The sequence below is a fragment of the Myxine glutinosa genome, chromosome 5 (assembly GCF_964187855.1).
Source record: "Myxine glutinosa chromosome 5, kmMyxGlut1.1, whole genome shotgun sequence".
Taxonomy (NCBI): Eukaryota; Metazoa; Chordata; class Myxini; order Myxiniformes; family Myxinidae; genus Myxine; species Myxine glutinosa.
In genome coordinates, this window is record NC_136265.1 from 16881842 (window position 1) to 16906695 (window position 24854).

At 38.3% G+C, this 24854-nt stretch overlaps 1 protein-coding gene across 3 annotated transcripts in view; it reads right to left on the reverse strand.

The window, feature by feature from the left end:
- The window catches only part of NPRL3 (NPR3 like, GATOR1 complex subunit), an 87201-nt gene that overhangs the window by 14067 nt on the left and 48280 nt on the right, over nt 1-24854 (reverse strand). For all 3 annotated transcript variants that reach the window (XM_068117702.2, XM_068117701.2, XM_068117700.2), the window contains 3 exons: nt 10756-10906; nt 8027-8096; nt 783-920 (listed from right to left, as the gene is read on the reverse strand). In XM_068117702.2, coding sequence (XP_067973803.2) covers nt 783-920; nt 8027-8096; nt 10756-10906 — 359 coding nt within the window. The remainder of the gene's footprint in view (nt 1-782; nt 921-8026; nt 8097-10755; nt 10907-24854) is intronic.

Here is a 24854-nt window from a genome sequence, read left to right on the forward strand (position 1 = left end):
TTCGAGGAAAAGAACAAGACGGTAGGCTTCAAATCATGGAATGGCCAGCACAGTCTCCAGACTTAAACCCCATCGAGCTGGTTTTGGATTAACTGGACAGAAGGGTGAAAGCAAAGCAACCTACAAGTGCAACACATTTGTGGGAACTTCTGCAACAGTGATGGGAAGAACTTCCCGAACAATATTTGATTTCCATTGCAGAAAGAATGCCAGGAGTGTGTTCGGCGGTTATATCTCCAAAAGGTGGCTACTTTGCCGAGTCAAAAATGTAAATTAAATTTTACTAAACAAAATGATTCTATGATTTCTTTTTTTAATCTCCAATTGTTTATTTGTTCTATGCTTAATTTCAGAGTACATTGAGACATTAAACTGCGTAAATTTCAATAAAAACTGGAAAAATTGAGGTGTTCTAAAACTTTTGACCGGTAGTGTATCTCAAGTTGATTTTACCTCTTGCATACTCTTCATGCACCCTTCCATACAAGGTATGATTGTGGAAAGTATTTCTGCAAGTTCGGGAATATTTTCAACAGCTTCAAAATTACCGACACACTGAATAGCCACCATCAAGGCTTTGCACCAGAGCTTGCAAGAGTCAAGTGTCTTTACAAGCTCGTTCAGCACTAAAGGGGACCAACCATGCAAATTTCAACAACAATAAGGCCTAGTGGGAAAAAGCTTATTAACAAAGACAGGCCTAAAACCGACACGGGTGACAGACAAAGGTTATTTGTTTCCAGTTAACACGCGGAACGGAAATCGAGTTTTTGATGACCAACCGAATGTTTCCGAGACTCCGGGAAATGCTTTCTGGAGAGACGTGACCGGACTCCACCTTGTGCACCTTGTGCGGAAGGCAGAAGCTCACCTCCAGCCAATTGTTGATGTAAAGCTGCACCAAGCCAGTGCTGCACAAACTGCACGCGCACACAATCGCAACACATGCACACGGTTTGCTTAAAGGTTGGCAACTGGGGGACAATCGGCATTCGAGGAAGTTTACCTTTGATACTTTCATTTCACAAGAGAAATGAGGGAGAGCAATGACGAGGTAAGAAAATAAAAGGAGACACCGAAGACAGAAAAACCAAAGTAGAGTCGAGTTTGTCTGATTGTTCCGGGTCGGTTTTGGTCATTTTTCCCGAGATCGATCATCAGGGAGTTAATCATGGCGTGCGTCCGACTTGGTTGGATTTATTGCCGACATTTGCCTTCGATCCACTCTAGCTTTGCGATGTTGCAATGCGAAGAGATAAGCTGACAATACTTTACATTCGACTTGAGAATACCAGAACGTGTCGACCATTTTGTCAGTGCATGGAAGCTTCTCAAATGCTCCAAAACGTCTAACAATAACTAGATTCGTTGATAACCAAATAAAATCTGCATCGTATCAGTTATAATGATGGTTACCTCTGCCATCAAAGGTGGACGGAGGGTATGTTTTTACCCGTCTGTCTGAGCAGGATATCTCAAAAGTTGTGGACAGATTCGGATGAAATTCGGTTGAGATGTACGTTTGACAAGGACAAATTTTGGTGAAGCTCCGGATCTGGAGAATTTTTTTGAAAGTGATTCTTCACTAATCATTGAGATTTTTTTTTTTTTTTGTATACAGAATCGAGGCTCGTGAAAGAGCTAACATTTATTTCACAAACAAATCAAACAGACAGAATATATAAAAAGAGGGAGCGGAAGACAAGATGGGGAGAGAAGGGGAAGAACACAAACAACATTTGAGAGCAGGGACATCGGGAGATGTGTGGGAGGGAGAGGGCTTGGGGAGAGGAGGCGTGGGAAGGGGGGCGTGGGGGTGGGAGAAGTATAAAACACAAGGACTTCCAGGAAAGAAGTTGGTATTTCAAAAAAGTGGATTTGGGGTGAAATTAGCGGGGGTAGAAAAGATCAAGGTTTTGGATGGGGGAAGATAAGAGATGGTGGTGAACAGCTGTTTTAAAGACCTGGAGGGTGGAGTGGGATTGAAGAGAGTGAGGGAGTTTGTTCCAGAGGCGGGAGAAAAGAGGAATGAAGGAGTGAAGGTGAGGAGAGAGTTGATTTTGGCAGTTTAACCATAAAAGGGTTGCAGGCAGATCTTGTGCGACCTGATTGGGCCAAACACGATATATAACATGATATCTCAAACCGTTATGGACGGATTATGACAAAACTAGGTGGTTGAGTTGGTTAGGTGACAAGAACATCCGGATTAGATTTTGCTTAAGGTCGGGATGCAGATCCGGCCTATCAGTGGGATACAAAGCATAAACTGAATGAACTGTTCAGCCTGGCGGAGGTATCCATCCGCTCTACCGAGCACTGTTATAGTTGGTATTTTGTCATCATGATTTTACACAACTTGAAACATTTTCTGCTATTATTTCTTACAAGAACCATGTCTCCGATAATTTCTGCACAAGTTCGCCAGTACTTCTAAACATGATCGCCAGGGGGCGCTATGAGAACATTTGAACAATGCACAGCATCCAGGATAAAATGGATCCAGGATAATCCATCCTTCCAGGGTAAAATGAAAATACAGACCTGAGTGGTTGGGCTGGCAGAATGGGCCTGCAGTTTCGCACACTCACCTCCGGGCTATTTATTGTCAGTTAAAATCTCGACCCAACTATAAAGTGTCATCCTGTTTTGCATGGAGGGCAAGACACAATGCGTGCCATCCCTCGGATGGATGTTAAACTGGGCGTCCCGTCTGCTGGCATTAGTTGTGGATGTTGAAGACCCCATGGTGTCCATAGCGAAGAGGAGGCGAGCCATCGTCGGTACACTGAACAAATTACAAATTCCTGCTTGAACCCACAGAGGGCATGGCATCGGAGGCACAGCCGCGTTTCAAGAATGATGCAACCACAGGCTGTATACAAAATGAATGAACGGCGGTGTTTAAATTGGTAAATGCAGAAAAACAGCAACACAATCCACAACTACCTGTCCTACTTTAATGATCCCAATTACCCCCACCTTCACAATTTGGTCACAACATCCATCTGAGGAACCGAACAATTGGCGAGGCAACGCCCTGCCTGGAAAGCACCAATTGGATAGTTTATCATCGGGTTGGGAATCAAGCACAGACCAAACAGCTCAAAGGCAAGAGATGTAATGCAAATAATGAAATAACGTCAATGTGGACATGCAAGTGTACGTCACCACAAGACTGAAGGACACTACACGCAGTAGACTATGTTTGAGATATACATGAAATAAAAAAAACATGCAAAATCAAATTGCAGTCACGAAAAGAAAGTTTTATAATAACAAGACTAAACAGAGAAATGGGCGATTTTCAAATGCGAACTAATTAATGTAGAATTCTCATCTCAGCCAATCAGCATCTTGCAACCACATCACACGTTATACGTCTTTGGTCAAAAAACAAAATACCTCCTTGGTAAATGACGACAACCGAAAGTGCATTTCTACGTGTCTACCTGTTTTGTTCTTTTCAATGAAAGATGCTGGTGAGATATTAATCCACTTGGTTGGTATACACACTTGCCTCACATTTGAAACCCAACCCAGCCGTAAACTGTCATCCTGGTGTTTCACAGGCAGGGTGATTCAGCAATGGGGTGCACCGTCTCTCGGATGGACGCTAAATTGAGCGTCCCGTCTGTTGGCATTAGTTGTTGGACACGAGAGATCCCACGGTGTTCGTCACAAAGAGTAGGCAAGCTATTGCCGGCACACTGAAACAAATTACAATTCCTGCCCTGACCATCAGAGAGCACTGCATCAACGCATCTCAGCCAACGATCCAAACCAGCAACCTTGTGCCGCATACAAACAAACGATTGGAAATCACAACATGTTAACCCACCTCACCCAAAAAGATCGTCACATTGATCTTAAATATCGTTAGAAACAGGACTCGAAGTACATCCTGGAATCTTCCAAAATGAATGAATGGCGGAATCTTCCAAAATGAATGAATGGCGGAATCTTCCAAAATGAATGAATGGCAGAATCTTCCAAAATGAATGAATGGCGGAATCTTCCAAAATGAATGAATGGCGGAATCTTCCAAAATGAATGAATGGCGGAATCTTCCAACAACATCTAACGCAAACGAGTTTTGGCAGCCGACAGTAGGATCCACAGCCGAGCGATCAGGTGTTGCGCAACTTTATCCACGCAACTGCTTTGTCCACAGATGAGCAAGTACGGAGGGTAGTTGCGTTTTGAGGTTGCCGTGTTTTTTTTCTTTCTGCCAATTGCAACCTCTGATGCTGCCATATTATATTAGTCAACAATGTCTTCACCAAGTACTGACCATTATAGTCGTCGCATCTGTCGTCGCATCTGTCGTCGTTTTGAATACGAGGTGAAATGCGGAAGTGAAGCCGCAGAAATGGTGATGATTTATCATCGATTTTTCACAAAATCCTCATCTCAATAACCCTGAAAATAGTTTGATGGTCCTGTCTCAGTATAACACATCAGTCAATCTCCTTCCTCTTTTATATATTTATTTTCTCCGGTGAAGGACTAATGCTCGAAACATCGATTTTGATTGCTCAAAGATGAAGATGAATCACTCGAAGATGGAGGACTAAAGCACACCTCATTTCCCCCGACGTTAAGATACCCTAAACTTTCAGTGAATAAAATATATTGTTTACTGGAGAAGGACAAGGATCTCATACAGGGTGCAGTCTCTAGTTGGGTTTATGGAAAACCAAACACGAATGATGTGCGGTTTCAGCTAGCCAAATAGATATTATTACATTCAAGAAACCTACTAGGTATTACCCTAACATCAAATGTATCGTTGAATCCACACATTACACAAAAAGCTAAGTCTGCCTCGAAGAAACTAGGAATCCTCTTCAGATGTCGAAGATTCTTCTTCTCTCAACAGTTGCTTCAACTATATAAAGGATTGATTCGTCCTTGTTTAGAGTACTGCTCTCACACCTGGGGAGGTTCTAGCTCCACATACTTACTGGACAGAATTGAATCCAAAGTAATCCGACTTTTCAACTCTCCCAATCTGACCTCTGAACTCGACCTGCTCGAATTACGTCGCAAAGTTGGCTTTCTCTTTTCTACAGATATTACTTCGGTTTTTCGCTCCCAAGAACGTGACTATCACACGTTGACAATCGTGGAGAGGTTTGCGTGCCCCGATGACCCAATGAGCTATACTGGACAGGTCTAACCAAACCAGGCAGGTCAGAGGGTAGAGGACAGACAAAGTATAGTCAAAACCTTGAGGAGTAAACCTCAATGCCAATAATTCTGATGTCAGAAGCAGGAGCTCAGTAGTTGAAATGGCGAAGCAGAAAGACTTGTTACCCAGCATTTCAACGATGTGATCATTAATTCTGACAAAAAGAATACTGCGTACTCATGCAGAACCTGTGCCCACATGAGTATAATTAGCAACTCTTCCACTCCCTCTTTTAATATATTTTGTTTGTCTGGTTGATTTGTTTGTGAAGTAAATGTCAGCTCTTTCACGAGCCTCGATACAGTATACAAAACAAACAAACTGGAAGACATGTCCGATCGAGATCGACCCGATGATGATGATGATGATGAAGAACTTGCTGCTTGTGTACCGCCGCCATTAGTGATACCATAGAATACTCAACAAGCCACTACATCGCATGATGATTGTGTGGCCATTGGCAACTCAAGGGTGGGCCGCTATGATGTTTGTTTCTTCCCTTCCGCTGCCAAACTATGGAACTCTTTACCTTCCCATGTATTTCCAAACACTTATAACCTTCCATTTTCAAAAAGCAGATTGTTTACTTCCTCAAAAACTCAGACTATTCTCTTTATCTTCACTTTTCTATCAATGCAGCTCTTATATTTAAGGCTCGACTTCGACAGGGACTATATAGTCCATGACTGGAACCTTCAACATAAAAACAAAAATAAAATAAATAAATATTGGGGATTTCTGGATGGGATATTCAGTAGTCTCACAGCTGGAGACGTTCTTAGGAAACTGCCTCCAAAGCTAGGCAGAGACTGGGTATCCTCCATCATTCCAAATCGTTCTGATTTTTCAAGGAACAACTCACAGTCGACAAGGCCTATATCCGTATCTCATTGAAGTACTGCTCTCCATTATGGGCTGGTGTCCCAGCAATATATCCATATACTGTATTATATCTATCCCCTCTCTTGGGTTCTTATTAGCATCTCCCATGACAAAGCATGTTGCTGTCACATCTCAGACAGGTTAGTGCCCCCACCTCTCCTCCGCTCTAGCTCCCTCTGCTCTTTCAACCCTCCGACCCTCCACAGCTCCTCCTGGATAAACGGGTTCTTCCAGTAACCCCAACCTGGTTAAACTCCCAAAAGCCAGGCTTTCCACCCACGTCCACCCTTTTATTTCACTTTTCTCTCGTTTGTGGGCTTGCCTTCCAGAAACTGTTCAATGCCGCTCTTCGCTCCGAAGCTTCAAGCAGGTGGTGCACCACAATCTCATGTCATCTCCCATCCCTACCAGCAATCTTTTCTATCCTCATTAACCTTACCTCACATAACCCTCTTTGTTTGCACATTAGTGTTTCCTCCTCGCCTTTTCCTTTAGTTCATTTCTTACTTGTGTTTCAGCTATGGCCCCACTATCACTACCATTTCCTTTTTATCCTCCCTCACCTCACTCTTCCATGAGTCTTGATTTTGGAAACCAATAAAAAAAAAAAAATGTTTTGAGCCAAATCTGAATGCAAATCATCGAGCCAAAGCTCTGACTTTTGCGTTAAAGCATCAAGCTCGTACCTGAAGTTCCGTCACTTCAAAAAGCACAAATGTGAGGAGTTTCTCAATGAGCAACGGTACACCTGCGAGGCAGCCGGGTGAAAATAATTACATGCAATGGTCTAAATCGACTAGCAGATATCTGGGATGGTATAGCGATGCCTCGATTATCCACGTCCCGCAAGCATCAAAACTTTGAACCGACAGTTTCTCTTTGCAAATGTAGCACCGGCGCTCAAAGCTGTAGTTACACCTGTCAACAGCAACAAAGCACCGAGCACTCAGTCGTGCCAAATCAGATCGCAAACTCAAATTCATCTGTTATAATACCGGAGCGTTTTAGCTAATGAGGCAAATTTACAACCGAGTAGAGCCATCATTTATGATTTCTACAGCATAATAGCTACTTCGACAGAACGACTGCTCTTGCGCAGAAGTGAACCACCGAAACCAACTGAATTCGTAAAGCACTTCACTGTGGTTTCCATAAAAATTGGTGATTGTAAGTATACATCAGGCTGTCAACGGGGTAGTTTTCACGACTTCGACGGTTAACCACGTAGTTTATTCAAAACACCATTTCATGTTATGACCGTGAATATGGCATCTCAGGCTTTCCCTTTTGCGTTCAACAACTATCCCGCTCTAACAGATAAATGGCTAAAATGAATCGGAGGCTGATCGTTTAATTTAGTATGCAGCACGTGCCTGCTGTTTTGCATCATTGGCTGAAGGGGTGTGGCTGTGCCGCTGGTGCAGTCCTCCCGTAGATTAGGGCAGCAAATTGTAATTTGTTCAGGGTGGCGGCGATAGCTCGCTTACTCTTAGTGAAAGCCCCTGTGGGATCTTTAACGTGCACCAGCAAATGCCGGCAGACGGGACACCCATTTCAAGGTTCATCTGAGGGACAGCAGACAAAATTATGAATCGTCCTGCATGTGAAACACCAGGATGACAGTTTATAGCTGGGTCGAGATTTTATGTCAGGCTACATGGCTCAGAGTCAAGTGTACATACCTCTAGGCCGTCCTGCCAACCCAAAAGACCACCAATGCGGATGGCAAAGCCAGAAGAGCAATTGCAAAGCAGGAATGCGTATGAGACTGTCGCAATTGATGCAGCGGATCTCAAGCCAACATGGCACAACTCATCTTTAACCTTTCTAAACATCCCTTTGGTATCCCTCATGGATTTCATACAACTCATTACATGTCTCGTACTGAGACAACACGGTTACTCGAAACAAGAACGCAGTCAATGTCACTGCCAGGAGACGGGAACCTACTTGTCATAGATCTCCTTCAGATCTCGGGCCAGTTTGCTCTTTGGAAGAACGTCTTGGAAAGGCGATTCACCTGCACACACATGGGAAATGGCAAATCAGGAACTCACAAGTGCATTTTCCAACAGGAACCCAGATATACTGATATGATAATAAAAGTTACAAGCTCAAGATGTCACATATTTGCTCACATATCTGGCTGTCTGGCATCTCTCACTTCGTTGAGGTTTTGTGCAAGGGCACATGACCAATTTGTGGCTGAACCCACCTGCATTCCCCGTTCCCTCTCCTGCCCTCCCAAATAGACGGATTGCTGTTTGTGTCCCATAAAGTCGTGTCGAGAGCAAAATTGCCCATCCAAAATGAGAGGGTAACCAATTATCCACAAAGTGGCCATCTACACATTACATTGTGCGACAGAGAAAGAAAGGGGGAAAATCGAGAAGGAAGAAGGAGAGGAAAGAAAAGTACTATTACGTTTGTGGAGGGTAGGCAGTGATTACCTTAGTCCAGGTAGAATTCCATAGGTAGTGCACTCTGACTGTCGTGAAGAAGAAGAAACCCCCATGTATCATAAATCGGGATCCGGTAGACTAGATGTCATGTAAGCATATATCTTCGTTCCCATCACGAGGGGGTGGGGCGTTGTGTTAATTAGTTAGGGATTATGGGTAATTAATCCCCTGTATGTAATGGCCTCTTATTAGTCCCCTACCGGTGTACACGGGAGGGGACTATAGGTTTGCACTCTGTCCCTCCATCTGTCAGTCCGTCATGCAAAGAACAGCTTTCCGGACTTTTTTTCTAAACTCTTAATGCTAATGATTTCAAACTTGGTACATGGTTTCCTCATAAGTTACAGATCAAGTTCGAACTTCACGACGTTTCGATCATTTTTGACAAAGTTATAGCACTTTGAACTGGGAATTTCCCCAACAGTTTTCCGGACTATAATTTGGAGTGTGGTAAGTCAAAGCTGTTAATATTCCTTGTTTTAACTCCAATTTACATTCTGTTTCCACTTTTAGTGAGAAGTAGGAGTCTGTGTAACCAGTCAAACATTATTTGGTGCAAATTGGATAATTTTTAGCTGAGTTACCTCAGACAGTGAGTTGGTAATTATATAATTCACACATAGTGCAATACGTGCAGGCTGCTCCACGGAGCGACATTGCGGGCTTATTTTAACTCCGATTTACATTTTTTCCCCTTTTAGTGAGAGGTAGGGGTCTGTGCAACCATTCATGAACTTTATTTGGTGCAAATCGGATAATTTTTAGCCGGGTTACCTCAGACCATGAGTTGGTAATTATATAATTCACACAGTGCAATACATAAGACTGCTGGTAGGGGACATGTATTGCAGCGCAATACTCAGAATGCTTGTTTTTCCTCTGTTCCTTATGACACCAGCAGCACACACACAAAGCTAAGAAATCGAGCATTTATAACACTAAATAAAAGCAACGGGAACAAGTCATTCAACTACCGCTGGCACTGCCAGCCACGACATCGCAACACAAGCAGGCTATGAACTCCGCTCACTCGCCATGAAATCCCGAAGCAGAGCGAGCAGAGTTCATAGCGCTCCTGTGCGAGGGGAATTCATTGACGAGTGGGGGGTGGGGCGAGTAGAACGGGCGCGGCCTGCTGACTTTGCGCTCGGTGGTGAGAGACGCGGACTGCACAGGAAGCCTAGTTCCCGCTCACGGCAGCACAGCCTGTGGTTCCCACGCAAGGACGTGGAGGCCTGTGACAGACCGGGACGATTCCTGACGAGGTTCAAGAGCGAGATATGAAATCGTGACCGTTCACCACTAAAGCCAGAAGATGCGAGAAGTCAAGAGAAGGAAAATGTCGGGGAGATCGCTCGCCACCAAACCCAGAAAACAAGAGCACGCAAATGTGCCGCCTTCCACCAACACCTCCAGGACCCAAGAGACAAAATGTCCACCCTCCAACTCCTTTGTACTCGAGGCTCTGACGTCATCCAATGACGTCTGCGTGTCCACTCCTATCAGCTGGTGCCATCTCATCGTTCTTGGTGTCCTGACTAATTACTGCTCTTCGGGGCGTAGCCCCCCGGACCTGTCTGCTTGTGTTGCGATGTCGCGGCTGGCAGTGCCAGCGGTAGTTGAATGTCTTGTTCCAGTTGCTTTTATTTAGTGTTATAAATGCGCGATTTCTTAGCTTTGTGTGTGCTGCTGGTGTCATAAAGAACAGAGGAAAAATAACAGAGGCCATTACATACAGGGGATTTACCATTAATCCCGAACTAATTAACATATCCCACCCATCGTGATGGGAACGAAGATATGCGCTTACACGACATACGGTCTACTGGATCCCTACTTATGATACATGGGGGTTTCTTCTTCTTCTTCATGACAGTCAGAGCATACTAACTATGCAATTCTACCTGGACGAAGGTAATTACTGCCTACCTCCCACAAACGTAACAGTACTTTTAGTGTGGGAGGCGAGCGGAAGTAACGGAAGGGGAATATGGGTTATACGAGAAAAGGCAAGAAGGTAAGGGAATTGTAAAAAAGAAAAATAAAAACTGCAATTTTTGTGCAAGCAATGCGCAAAACAGTCCCAAACCAATCATTGGTCATGTGGTCAGAAAATTCCAATCACAGGGCTTTAAAAAAAGAACAATTATTTATTTTAACATCACAGTTACTGGCAACATTGCATAAAGCACTGATGTTATCAAGGGCACACCATACCATCGTGAGCCCCCAGCTCATCCTGAGCGGCCAGCATGACCTTGGCTTCCCGTGTCAAGTACTGGCACCGCCACTCCTCCCGGCGAAGGGCCAGGGCCAGCCTCCGTGACAGGGTATGCACGTATCCAATCAGAGAAGGGTCTGCGTGGGCCTGCGCTCCCCACCATAGTCGTGACATGCCGGGCCATTACGGCCAAATTCCATTGAAACGTTTGTCATTCCGGGCCATTTATCACAAGACTGCCGCAAAGCTAAGTGGGATGAAGTGAAATTGCAGAGTGCAGATGCACATTACCCAAAGCTATCTCTGCACCTATCAGGCCTGGCACCCAATCATCGAGAAGCGTTTTGGTCCAAGGCTGTGTTTATGATTGCCACAATTACGAGCCATTTCCCATCTTCTGCTCGGTCTTGGCATTAGCTCAAGCATTGATGCAAACTCGGTGTTTCAAAAGGAGAAACAGATGGCCCAACACAAAATGTACTTCTTTTAAGTCTCCCAAACACGCCCCCCCCCCCCCCCCCCAACAACTAACACACACCCTACCACTTCCCCCCTTTCTTGCATGCCCGAACATTAACCCATCATACAATTCATTAATGCAGCTTGCTACATAGCAATCTGCCAGGAGCCACACAACATTTGCCCACTGAATGGACGACAGGTGGAACAAATGACGTTCTTGACAGGCAAGGTCAAAGGTAACTGCAAGGGATGCGGTATACATTCCTGCACAAGAACGGAGATAAATTACAACCTTCCGAGCGGGGAAGAGTCAAAAGGAATAGCACATGGAGGAGGGGAGTGCAGAGGTGGGGAAAGGGGTTGGGAAGGTGATTAATTATATTGATGTTGTAATGGCCTCCTCTTGAGAAGTTTTGTCCCAAACTGGTGGATGCATTTGATTTTTTTCAATGTCAAATATGTTGTATTTTTAAAGAAGGTTTTGACAGTATGGCATAAGCATAATCCCTTGAATAATTTAACAGTCAATTCGTACTTTATGGTAGACTCAGCTCGACACATACCCAGAAACCTTGACGATAAGAGCAGAAGTGGAAAACAAAGTTTTGACCAAAAGAAGGCAAGGATACGAGTTTTTTTTTTTTTTTTTTTTTTTTGTATACTGAATCGAGGCTCGTGAAAGAGCTAACATTTACTTCACAAACAAATCAACCAGACAAACAAAATATATAAAAAGCGGGAGCGGAAAACAAGATGGGGAGAGAAGGTGAAGCACACAAACACAACATTTGAGAGCAGGGAGATGTGTGGAAGGGCGAGGGCTTGGGGGGAGGAGGCATGGGAAGGGGGGGGGGGGGGTGGAGGGAGAAGTATAAAACACAAGGACATCAATGACTTCCAGGACAGAAGTTGGTATTTCAAAAAAGTGGAATTGGGGTGAAATTAGCGGGGGTAGAAAAGATCAAGGTTTTGGATGGGGGAAGATAAGAGATGGTGGTGAACAGCTGTTTTAAAGACCTGGAGGGTGGAGTGGGATTGAAGAGAGTGAGGGAGTTTGTTCCAGAGGCGGGAGAAAAGAGGAATGAAGGAGTGAAGGTGAGCAGAGAGTCTTGATTTTGGCAGTTTGACCATAAGAGGGTTGCAGGCAGATCTTGTGCGACCTGTAGGAATATTTGCGGGACAGAGCCCAGAGAGAGCTGGGGGGGCAAGGCCAGAGAGGAGTCGGTAGAAGATGGAAAGACCACCAACCTGCCTGCGGTGAGTGAGTGAGAGGCCCTTGGAGTTAGCTTCATCGCGGGAGATTCCAATGATTCTGAATGCTTTGGTTTCAACAGCGTGAAGACGAGCTAGGTGTGAGGCAGGAGCACCAGCCCAGAGGGGAGAGCAGTATTCCATTGAGCTGCGAGTAGGGTAATAATGTTGCTTCTGGGACAGCCCGTTTAACATGGGAAATCCCTATCTAATGTCGTTTACCCCTATTTGGGAAAACACCCCTATTAATCCAAAAGACTCTATGGGCCTTTTGACCTTATGAATCATGAGTCAATTAATCTACTTGGGCTAATACATAATGAATATATTTTAATTGAGCTAGGGATGGGATTGGGTTGGGGGCTGTATATTATTATGACTCACACATACACAAAAGTTTAACCTCAACTTTAGTTGAGGTTTAACTTATGTGTATGTGTGAGGGATAGGGGTTCACAGATCTCTAGTGTGAACCTGTGATCCTTTTGGACCATGAGTCAATTAATCTACTTGGGCTAATACATAATGAATATATTTTAATTGAGCTAGGGATGGGATTGGGTGAAGGTTAGGGGTTCACACATACTGGAAAGTTGTGGGATCCTTCTGACCTTATGAACCTTTTACCCACTCAAACATCGACCCGACAAATATTTGTTTATGCGTGGGAAATAATTTAATTCTCCTACAACTCTCCTCACCGTCTAATATATTAACAAAAAATATGTTTGAGTTTGGTTCTTTATTAAGATATTTTAACTGAGCTAAGATAAAATGGTAAACCTCCCTCAATGTTCTTGTCTGAGCGCCTCCAGTGCCACATACCATTTTTAAATTAAAGTATATATTTTCCTGACAACCATCAAAGTTTTCCGTCCACTCAAAAATATTTCCATCTTTTTTACCCAATTCACCGGTATTTAAATTAATTCTCTTATTTGTTTTGTGAACTTTTTTACCAGTTGCCTTTTCAATTATACCTATTTGATATTTTTCACATTCATTATGTTTTCCATTTATATACCAAGGTTGATTACACCTCCACTCTTTAGTCTGGTTGGTACTTGGTTCTATCATTTATATACTTATGGTAGCCCGTTATCTTATCACTTATATACTCATATATGGATGGTTGTTGTTTAATGGCTTATCAGTTTTGTTTTTTGTAATTCTTGTGTGTAAAATGAACCCAAGATTTCTTCCCCATTCATATCATTTAATTTGTAAGTCCAAGGAACTGTATCCATTACATCAATGATTTTAAATAATTCATGAGTCCATTTTTGCGTATAACCTTTTTCAAAATGGCTTTTCCATTTGTATATTCTTACCATATCACCAACTTTGAACTTGGGCTTTCTCAAATTATTCTCCTTTTCATATTCTAATTTTGTAAATGTTTCTGATGGTTTTGATTTTGTTGATGAATGAACTGTATTATTGTAATTATCTACAATATCCTGAATTAAATACACCCATTTTTGAGAACCGAGTTGTGTGAATTTTTTATATAATTTTTCTTTTAAAGTACGATTAAAACGCTCAATAACAACTGCCTTTCCTTCATTAAAGGTGCTGTATAATTTAATACCTTTCCCCTTAAGAAATTTCATGAATATTTTGTTGTAGAACTCTGTTCCCTCATCGGTCCACAGTTTCTTTGGTTTTCTTTTACTTTTATTAAATATCTGTTGGAAGGCTAACATCAGAGTATAACCTCTCTTGTTTTTCAAAGGAACAACCCAAGCAAATCTACTCCTCAAATCAATAACGGTTAAAGCATACTTGTATCCCTTATCATTATTTAGTTCGATTAAATCAGCGGACCATATGTGGTCGGTGTATTTAGAATAAACTTTCCTTCTTTTAAACTTTGTGATTATAGGTTTATGTAATTCATTAGCCAAAAGCTCCTCAGTCTTGATAACATCATTGGAGTTTAATAGTTTTTTGGGAAATAACCAAGACCAAGTTTCAATTTAACACTTATCATTTTTTTCACAATAAACCTATCAACTTTCTCTCTCAATGTCGGATTTCGTATCAAAGACAAATTATACAACATTTCTCTCTCTGATTCATGTTTTTCATCCAATGTGGTGGTATCCCCATAAGCAATATCATGCTTCATACACACTTCATCAACCCTATTTTTTGGTCTGGACCAAGGTTTAGGATTGTCAGTCTCATCTAATCTTTTATCTAAGTTTGTTCCTGGACCACAGAAAGAATACCCTGGAAGGTGTAGTTCCCCTGGAATTCCAGTTGTTGTAAATTTACTTCCTGACAAAAACTTTTGTATATCCCCTCCACTTTTAGGTGAGATGAATTGACACTTTTTAGAACCACACACTTGACATATTCCTTTTTGATAAACTCTATTATTTTTAGCTTTAACATACAATACACTTTTAGATTTAGTTTTCTTTTTACATTTGAGACAATAACTCATATTTATTTATCAGAAAAATTCCGACAGAGTATCAAAACCTTTTTGGTTTTCAACATATACATTTCAATCTTTATTTTTAAAACATAAAGAATCCTTAGAAATGTCTTCACTTTCTCCTCCATTTATTTACAAATAAAACTAACTAAAGTCAATACCACTTTCTCGTTTAGATCTCCTCCCTGAAATTGAACTCATCTCATCCGTTTTTAAAACCAATTTTTTCACAAGAGTCATTCTTTCTTTATTTTCCTCTTCGGTGCGTTGAGATTGATTTATTTGTTGTAATACATTTAATCTTTTACGAATCTCACTGATTTCCATCTCCCTCTCCTCCCTCTCCTCCTCCTCCTTCTCTTCTTCAATTCCTTCCTCAGCCCTTACAACCCTTGAGCTTGAGCCCCAAATAATATTATACATATACTCATCTGGATTTTGAGATATTCTTGTATCTATAATTATTTTTCTCATAATAGGATACCAATAAGATTTGTTGACGATTTCTAAAAGAGTTTTATATTTCATAACTTTGAGAAGTTCATTTTTATTTAATACTTTAAACAAGTCTCTATTTGTGGGTTTAACAATATCAGTATAAGGCCAGTTTTTAATGACAAAATTTCCATGTGTATGTTCCAATTCGTACGGTATGTAAAACCGAGCACCCTTTTCTTGTAGGTATCCTTGAATACAAAAATTATAATTCTCTTGTAGTCTTCTTCCTGCCATTTATGTATCAGAAATATATGTGAGATTAATATTACTAGGGCATGCCCGTACTATATATAAGCTAGGACGTGCCCGTACGTGGGTGCCCGTTCCTTGCAAAAAAAAAAAAAACTGCAAAAAAAAAAAAAACTGCAAAAAAAAAACAATGGTTTGGTCCATTCGCAACGACCACAGAACCCCCCCCCCCCCCTCTATTTACATGAATGGTTTGGTCCATTCGCAAAGCCAAAGCGAACGACCACAGAACCCCCCCCTCTATTTACATGAATGGTTTGGTCCATTCGCAAAGCCAAAGCGAACGACCACAGAACCCCCCCCCCCTCTATTTACATGAATGGTTTGGTCCATTCGCAACGGCAAAGCGAACGGCGAACGGCTAAATCGCCATAGCTCGGTAAGTACTTGTCCGATTAATTTCAAACCTTGAAAAGGCACATCCTCGGGTCCCCAGCAATATACCTGGCAAGTTTCAAGTATATCGGACCGGTAGTTGTCGAGAAACAGCGGTCACAGACAAACGTACAGACGTACAAACGTACAGAGATTACTGGAATTATAGATAGATGACAGGTAATACCACCCCATCTTCCCACTACCAAATCGGTTTGTATTCCTCGGCTTTCTATCCTTATCTCATTACCTTCCTTCTTTGTCATGCTAACCATCGCTATACTATCATATATTTTTATTTTCTTAAAATCACGTATTTGTTGTTTACTAATTGTACTTCCACATAAATCCTTATCTTCACCAAGTGGATAATATTCTTCTTTACGAGACTGATTTAAATCATGTAGGTCTTCTAAGTTTATTGAAAAAGACCAATTATACCCTAAATCAGGCATATCATACCCCCATTTATTAATTCGCATATTAACTAAATGTCCTTCTTTATAAAATTCAATTGTAAGCAGGTAGTTAAATTCAATGAGGAAAGGTGTATGGTCAGTATAACCAGGTGTTGTGGTTGTAAATTTTACTTGTTTCACAAAACGTGCTGTTTTATTTAACAAGTGTGATAAATCACTGAATCTAATTAAGTCATTCGCATCTGTAGGGTTTGGATAATTGATTAATTTATAAGTATTCTTCATATTAATATTTTTACTTATACTATATTTTTGTCGTTCAGCCTGTGCCTTTGTATAATAATTTGATAAATCAATATCCTGAGAGGATTTTCCAAAGATAGAACCATCTTTTCCAACATAAGTCATTTATATTAGATTAAAAATGATATCATAAAAATTTTCATTATTGTTGAGTTGAAATAATACATATAAACATAATTGACCACAACATTTAGAATTAATTTCTTGAACTTGAAATGTTTGATAAACACCATTCTGTAAGAATTGTATTACTTCAACAGGTGGTGGCATACCATAACTATCAAAATAATATTTATCCTGACTATTATGAATACAAACCCAATGAGAACCATTCTGTGTGTCTAAATTCATAATAATATTCTTTGTATTCTTATTTATATGTATTAATTCATCTCTCATACAAATAACCACATTATCAATTTTTAGTGTTTTACAATACTTGGCTAGTTCTATATTTGACGTTGTATTCTTTCCAAATTGTTTAAACCATTTATCCATTTATTTATGAGAAAGATACAATCCATTACCCCGTTTAGTTAGTTTAACACCCGCTTGAGCGATAGAGGAAAGCATATCACCAACCAACAATCTAGCTTTATCAGGCAGTGGGTGAGTAAAATCTACAATTACACCACTTCCACTAATTTGTTTCTCCAACTCCTTGTTATGTCTTTCCAATTCTTTTTGAGCTTTTAGTTGTGCCTTCCTTTCGTTAGCAGTTTTTACCGCTGCTGAAATACCACCAGTCAATGCTCCCGCCGCACTTAAACCAGCAAATAAAGGAATTAGAAACGGGAGAAATCCTCCTCTTGACTCGTCTATTGAATATTTCTTTAACATAGGTTTCGTCATTTTAATTTTAAGTGATCCAACATCATTTAGTGTTTTTGCTTGTGTGTGAGTGAGTAAAACATCAATTCTTACAGCTCCTTTTCTTTGAATTGTATTAACATTAATAATACAAGGCTTTTGATTTTGAATACAAGATGTTAATTTATTAAGATTGATTTGATTAACATATACCCCTACCATTTATTTATGAGAAAAAACCTATGTGATATTAATCATAACACCATTATCTGTATTAATCTGTAATTCTGTTTCCTCCAAAAGCAAACAATAAGCATCAACTTCTTCATTCTCCCCTCTTTCAATGTATAGAGAAGTATCCACTCGATTAGACTTTATAGTTTCCTTTTGAGAACTCAGGTCAATTGCGTAGATTGTATATAAACCTTTAAATGCAACCATATCCAAAATAGGATCATTATTACCATTACTTTCACACACCTTTTGGTAGGACTTGTAGGCTTCCGCATAATCATTTTTTTCCCAATCAATTTCCAATCTATCTCGCGGATAAAATGTGCCATCAAGAGAAACCCGAAGTTGTTTCACCTTAGCATTATCACTCAGCGCAATATTCTTATTAGTACCCTCCTCTCCATCTGGTTTTTTAAAAATGAGCCATAGGTATCGTGGCTTTCCTTCAAGAACACCCAAATTCCAAGTGTAGGTAGTGTGTTCCAGTTTAACGTGTTGACATCTTCTTTTAAGGTATGATACATTTAGCGGTTTCTTTGAGTTAAGTCTTTTATTTAACATCTCCTCCGTTTTAAGATTAGGAGTATATTCATTGATATACCAACACAAATCATTAATAACAAATTTATTATTGTCGCCAAAAGCATTTTCAGCCCCAAAAAGCAATCTATTTACATTATCATTCCTTTGTAGTTGAAATCTAATTTTAATACCATACAAAACTTTATCATAATCACAAAATCCAAATATACCTTTAAGAGGTACTGCTACGGTAAAACTATTCTCAGCTTTTGCGTCATCATTATACATTGACTTCCTTTGACTATAACCAGGGTCTGTGTTTGTTCCCATTGACATATCAGGAATAAAGCCTTCAACAGCTCCCTTACCCATTCTATCACCAAACGAATATAGTGTAAATTTCATCATTTCAGATGTAGCAGAGACATAATCAACCGCTTCAACCTCTTGTGTTCCAATATACAGGCGAACACTGTCAAACATTTTCCAGAAGAAATCATTTACGAGTGTAGCATTAGTATTATTCGCAGCCTTAGTGAATTTAAATTTACACAGCAAGAAACTATCAGCTATATTCAAGTAAGTTTGTTGATTATTTATTTCAAAACTTTTTGTTCCGTTTGAATTCCAGTCGGTTCCTGTAATAGCATTTACCTTAAAATAGTCTTCCTTTTTAGTAGAGTTTGAAATGATAATCGTATCATCCAAATCATAGATACTATCAATCGCTTCCATACTTGTATTTATATAGTATTAAAATTGTTGAAACCCTGACCCAAGTATTTTAATGATTTTTTGTCGTTCTTGTGAAGATAGTTGAGTTTTACCTTTTTTAATTTCTTTGATTGCTTGTAATTTATGGGACTCCTTTTGAGCATCTTTTATACTCTTTACAACACCCGCTACATTTCCCATGAGAGAAGCAGTTGAACCAATTAGGTCTTTATGTTTAAGAATGGTTGAACCAATACCCATTAGAGTATCAATTATCCCATCTCCTTTATTTCGAAATTGATGACCCACACCCCGTTGTCTCTTAGGTTTATAGTATCCTTTACCCACATACCTTGTATAGTCTGGTGAAAGGAACATGCCCTCCCCTGTAATTATTTTATATTTTCCCAACTCGTGTTTTCTTACAATAACCATTATTTATTTATTGAAAAACTTCACGTAGGTGAATTCTGATGGATATAATTTCATCATTAAAGGATATCATACGATTATCTTGGTCGGTTATCCTAAAATTTACTCTGAATATGGTTTTTCCTGACACAGGTAAATAGACAAGATTTTTTGGTTCCATATTAAATTTATAACCAATCGGGGTTGAGTATGCACTGAATGAAAATTGTATTTGTTCTTATTCCATCGTTATAAGCACCATCAATCAAATCACAATGAATTAATACTGAATTTATACCGGAGGATATTTGGATAACATTATCACTGTAAAACGTCCCGTTATTTTCAATCTTTTTTGAAGAGAAACCCAATAGCTCTCTGAACGAATTTTCAATCGTGAAATCAACTTTATAATTATTTTTCAGTTTAATAGTTGATTTTGAAGTGTGTGTTTGAATATCTATTACAATATTTTTTGGTTCATCACCTTTTTCTTTCATAAGGCGAGAGAGTTCTGAAGATATTTGAGAAATCTCGTAAGCTCCGGGTGAAACGGTTATAGTTTTGTAGGCAGTGCCTGGATTATAACTAAACTTGTTGTTTTTCTCTGTGATATTAAAAAGGGTATTGTAAGTTTCCATTGACAACAAAGATGCCTCATATGAGGTAAGGGGGTCAAGTTGTAGTGGGTAAGGGAATGAAGCTGTGTAATCGCTCGTTGTGAAATTAAAACTAAGAATTGTGCTTCTCATCTTATTTAATATCTAATAAAATATCTTTGTATTGACATTTATTAATTATTTTCATGTTCATCAACTGATCTAAAATGGCTGAGGATTCATTAAAACAATTGTTGTTTCCAGCCTTCTTACTACCTAACAACAATAATAGCCTATTAACTAATTGTGATGGGTCATTTGGAAGAAAACTAACACCCGAACCAAGCTTACTTAAAGCATCAATAATATGTTTCTCCTTCTCGTTCTTCTTACTTTTACCAGCAACAGAAACTCCATAATCAAGTGCATTTAGCAACTCAATATATACCCTATCTTCCTCTCTTTCCATATCAAGTGGTTCCTCAAAATATTTTGAACCGCTGAATCCGGGGTTTGTTAGAAGAAACATTAATCTTGGAGTTAATTTAACATTTGGTTGAGTAGAACTCAAGAACATCAATTCATCATTAAATATCAATACCTTTTCTTCCACAAGATGAAACACTGCTGGTTCTTCTGTTGGAATGAGACCTGCTCTGGTTTTTGAACCCGCCGAATATTCATTGTTTTGAAGAGCTTCCACAACATAATTAGGGGGTTGATTTACCTGCTCAAGTTTCCGAAATAATTCTTCATCATTATATTCTAATTCACCAAGTTCTTGTTTTGTTATCTGACTAAAATCTTTGAGCATTTGAAGTTTTTTCGGAGTAAATTCTACCGTGGGAACTGTAGGTGAGTGTTGAGTTTTCAAAAGTGGTTTAAAGAATTTCTCTTGTTTTCTTTCAAAGGCTTCTTCACCAGTTAGTTTCTGTTTCCGTTTCTTCTTTATCTCTTCCTGTTGTTTAACAACTTTTGAAACTAATTGTTGATGTTCCTTAAACTTTCTCTCTTTCTTCGGTATTCATTTAGTATTGAAAAATATCATTTAGTATCTCATCTTGTTTCACAACAATATATTTATATTTTCCAATCGTGTGTTTCATATAATTTTCAAATTCTTTTTTACTACATAACGTAGAGCAATTATCTCTCCAAAAATTATTTACATCTATTGAATTTAACTTAAATAAAATAAAAGTATTGGCATTGTTTCTTATTGAGCGTTGAGGGAGTTGAAAATATGACTGACTAAGATAAATACAATTACAAGAAGAATGTCTCCCTCTTGTATAGTAGCTATCCATTACTGTTTGGTTTCTCTCATTAACACAATCATCAAAGATGACGAGGTTCTTTTTTGATTTATCTAAATCTTGAGGTGAAGGTATATCATCCGTATTATCACTGAGAATACAAGTTATGGGTTTCGATTTTGATTTCTGTGTATCACAAAATAATTGTATTATATCATCAATATTATAATCATTTAGTTTGTTTTGAAGTTTAAATAAACCGATAATGTCTTCCTTTTTAAGACCCGCATTAAAACCCTGTGAGAGTAGTTGATACTCGGGTTGAAAACTTGACTTTGTAAAAATTATTAAATTATCATAATCTAAAAAATTAGAACCAAGGAGCATCTTTAAAAGTAAACAGGTTTTTCCACATCCGCTTGAACCAACTATTAGACATCTCAATGAATTTGGAATGTTTTTATGGTTATTAAATTTTATCTTATTTTCCCAAACGGGTAAAAAATCATTCATTTATATATTTGGAAAACAAGTTATCCAACTTTTTTTGAGCTATTTGAGAAACTCTATATTTTATCCTGAGTTCAGGTTTAATTTCAAAATAATTCATTATTTTATTTATGTAGTATCTTGTATTAACATTTCCATTAAAATTATTTTGAATAATAAATATCATTAAACCCTTATACATTTCCTCAATACAAATAGTCTCTTCCCTTGAAAGAAATGGTGTATTATCATCACAATACTTAACATTCATCTCTCTTATTAATCTTGTAAAGTAATTCATTTTTGGTTCTAATTTAAAAGAGTTATATGTTTTTTTATATTTTTTATTATCATTAATTAGAATATAATCACAGAAAATACATTGTTTATATGAATCCTCATCATTAAGCCCCACTCTATCACAAGCCGGACAATTCTCTAATTTATCATATGGAGAGTCTGGAAATTCTAAATATCCTTCAGAACTTATCATATTTATATAGTAAATTTTTACTTAAACTAAACGCAAGTTTATTCACTAATAAATACAATGTTTCACAACACAAAAGACCAATTTCAATCTATTACCGAAGGTTCTATTGATTGTGTCAAAGATGTAAAGTTGAACAAAGATAAATATGGTAATTTTTGGGTTTATCCCGAATTAAATGATAATATTAGTCCATCAATTATGTTTAAAGGCCGCGGATTTTCTATTCCAGCTAAAAAAATCGATAAAAGTCCATTTGGATCATGTCTCCCCCCTTCTAATGGCTATTTATGAAAAGATTGGTGAAAAATTGGACGCCACTTCTTTGGAACTTAATGATAAGACCATCAACTCAAGTAAAGGAGATGTATGTATATTTTTTAATAAAACAGATATTGATGTTAATAATAAAATCATAACCGGGGAGATGACATTTAGGTCAATTATAATTAAAGATTATTTGAAGATAACTTTTAATGTAAAAAATATTATTATCCAAAAGGATATTGAAAGAAAAATTATTGGGCTCGATGGAAATGTAATTTAGTTTAAGTAAAGTTTTCATATATAAATGGGGCACACAATTCAAAACACAATTGAACTTCTTAGCCAAATCCAAATTGAAAGAGAACCTCTTGAAGAATCTACTAACCTACTAGGTTATGAGACTAATAAAGATGGGCCATTTTATTTTAGATGGGAAAGTAAATCTGATATTGATTTTATTATGAGAGATTCTAAATTAGTTTGTTTTGATCAAACAGTTGTTAATAGAATCAAAAAAACTTTAGAATTGTTTGATAATAATGTTTTAGAATATGTCGATAAAACTTTTGGTGATTCTCTTCAGTTAAATTTTTTTGGGTCATGTTCATTTGCTCATAACTTTAGACTAATAAGAAATCATGTTGATAAAGATAATGGAAGAGTTAATTGTGATTTTGAAGGAAAAATGATTTTAGAATCAATTATTATAAATCATGAAAAGCAAGAAATATGTTATAAGTTTTCTTTGTTAAATTGTTTAAAAAGATTTTTAAATTCTGAAGATAGAATCGGAACAGAAGAATATGAAACAGAGCCTGACCCTGAAGATTCATCTGACCCTGAAGATTCATCTGGCCCTGAAGATTCATCTGACCCTGAAGATAGAATCGGAACAGAAGAATATGAAACAGAGCCTGACCCTGAAGATTCATCTGACCCTGAAGATTCATCTGACCCTGAAGATTCATCTGACCCTGAAGATTCATCTGACTCTGAAGATTCATCTGACTGAAGATTCATGTTGTAATCGAGATGGAATGCCTCCAAGATATACGAAACTCGATAATGATCTTTTTAAATTAACAAAGGAAATATTAAATCCAGATCAATTAATAATTCTTAATGAAAAAATAAATAAACTAATTTTGGACACAATAAACTCTTTGTGTCCCTATAAATATGAGTCAATACAGCAGTGAAGATTTTACTATTTCATTGAACTTGGATGATGGTGATGATAGTATTTCATTGAACACAGATGATAGTTATGATACTAATAGTTTGTGCTCAAATGATAGTTATGAGAGTAGCTTTATTGATGATGACACAACGAGTGATTTCTCGAGCTTCCTTGAATCTCAAAGTTCTGAGTCAGATTAAAAGTTGGCTTGGTGCCAAATGTGCGTGGCTTTAAGGAAAGATTCATAGTTAAATGAGTGCCAAAATCTCACAAGATTGTTCACCTATAAATATGGTTTATTGTTATACTTGCGAGAAGGAAGTAAAATATTATAAACAACATATTCTCACCGCAAAACATACATACAACATTCTAAATCAATTATCACCATTTCCTAAGAACAAAAAAAATTGTATTCACTGTAATAGAGATATCCTAAAGAAGGGGTTCAAAGCCCATCTTAAAACAAACAAACACTTGTCAAATTTAATCACTATTAAAAATACTGATGGAGCATTCAAAGGACATATCAGGATTCGAATCTTTAAATTCAAATCTCCTACACCAGAGTCTATAGTTGAAGCTGTAGAAATAGTTAAACCTGCTGTTCAAACGTTGATTGAAAAAACACTAAAAGAAATGAAACCACTTAAATTTTATATGGGAATAAAATTTGAAATGTTAAGGGATACAGGAGAAATATTTAAACCATACATGAGAACAGAGCCACACTTTATTTCTTCATATCAAGATTTTAAAACATCAGGAGTCTATGGTGAACTTATTAAACAAGAGGAAAGTGTGGGTAATTCACTCGTAGGAAGTGGATTCACTATAGGAGAAATTATTTACATAGACATTCATATTCTTAAATCAGATCCTCTAAAAGCTTCTTCTTACATTGATTTACCCAGTGTTATCAAAAATAGAAAAGCAGTTATCAATATCAAAAATAAAGACAATAAATGTTTTCTCTGGTCTATTTTAGCACACTTACATCCTCCACATTTTCATGATGAAAGAGTATCTCATTATAAAAAATATGAGAAAACATTAAATACGAAAGATCTAAAGTTTCCGATGACTTTAAATGATATTCCTAAATTTGAAAAGATGAATA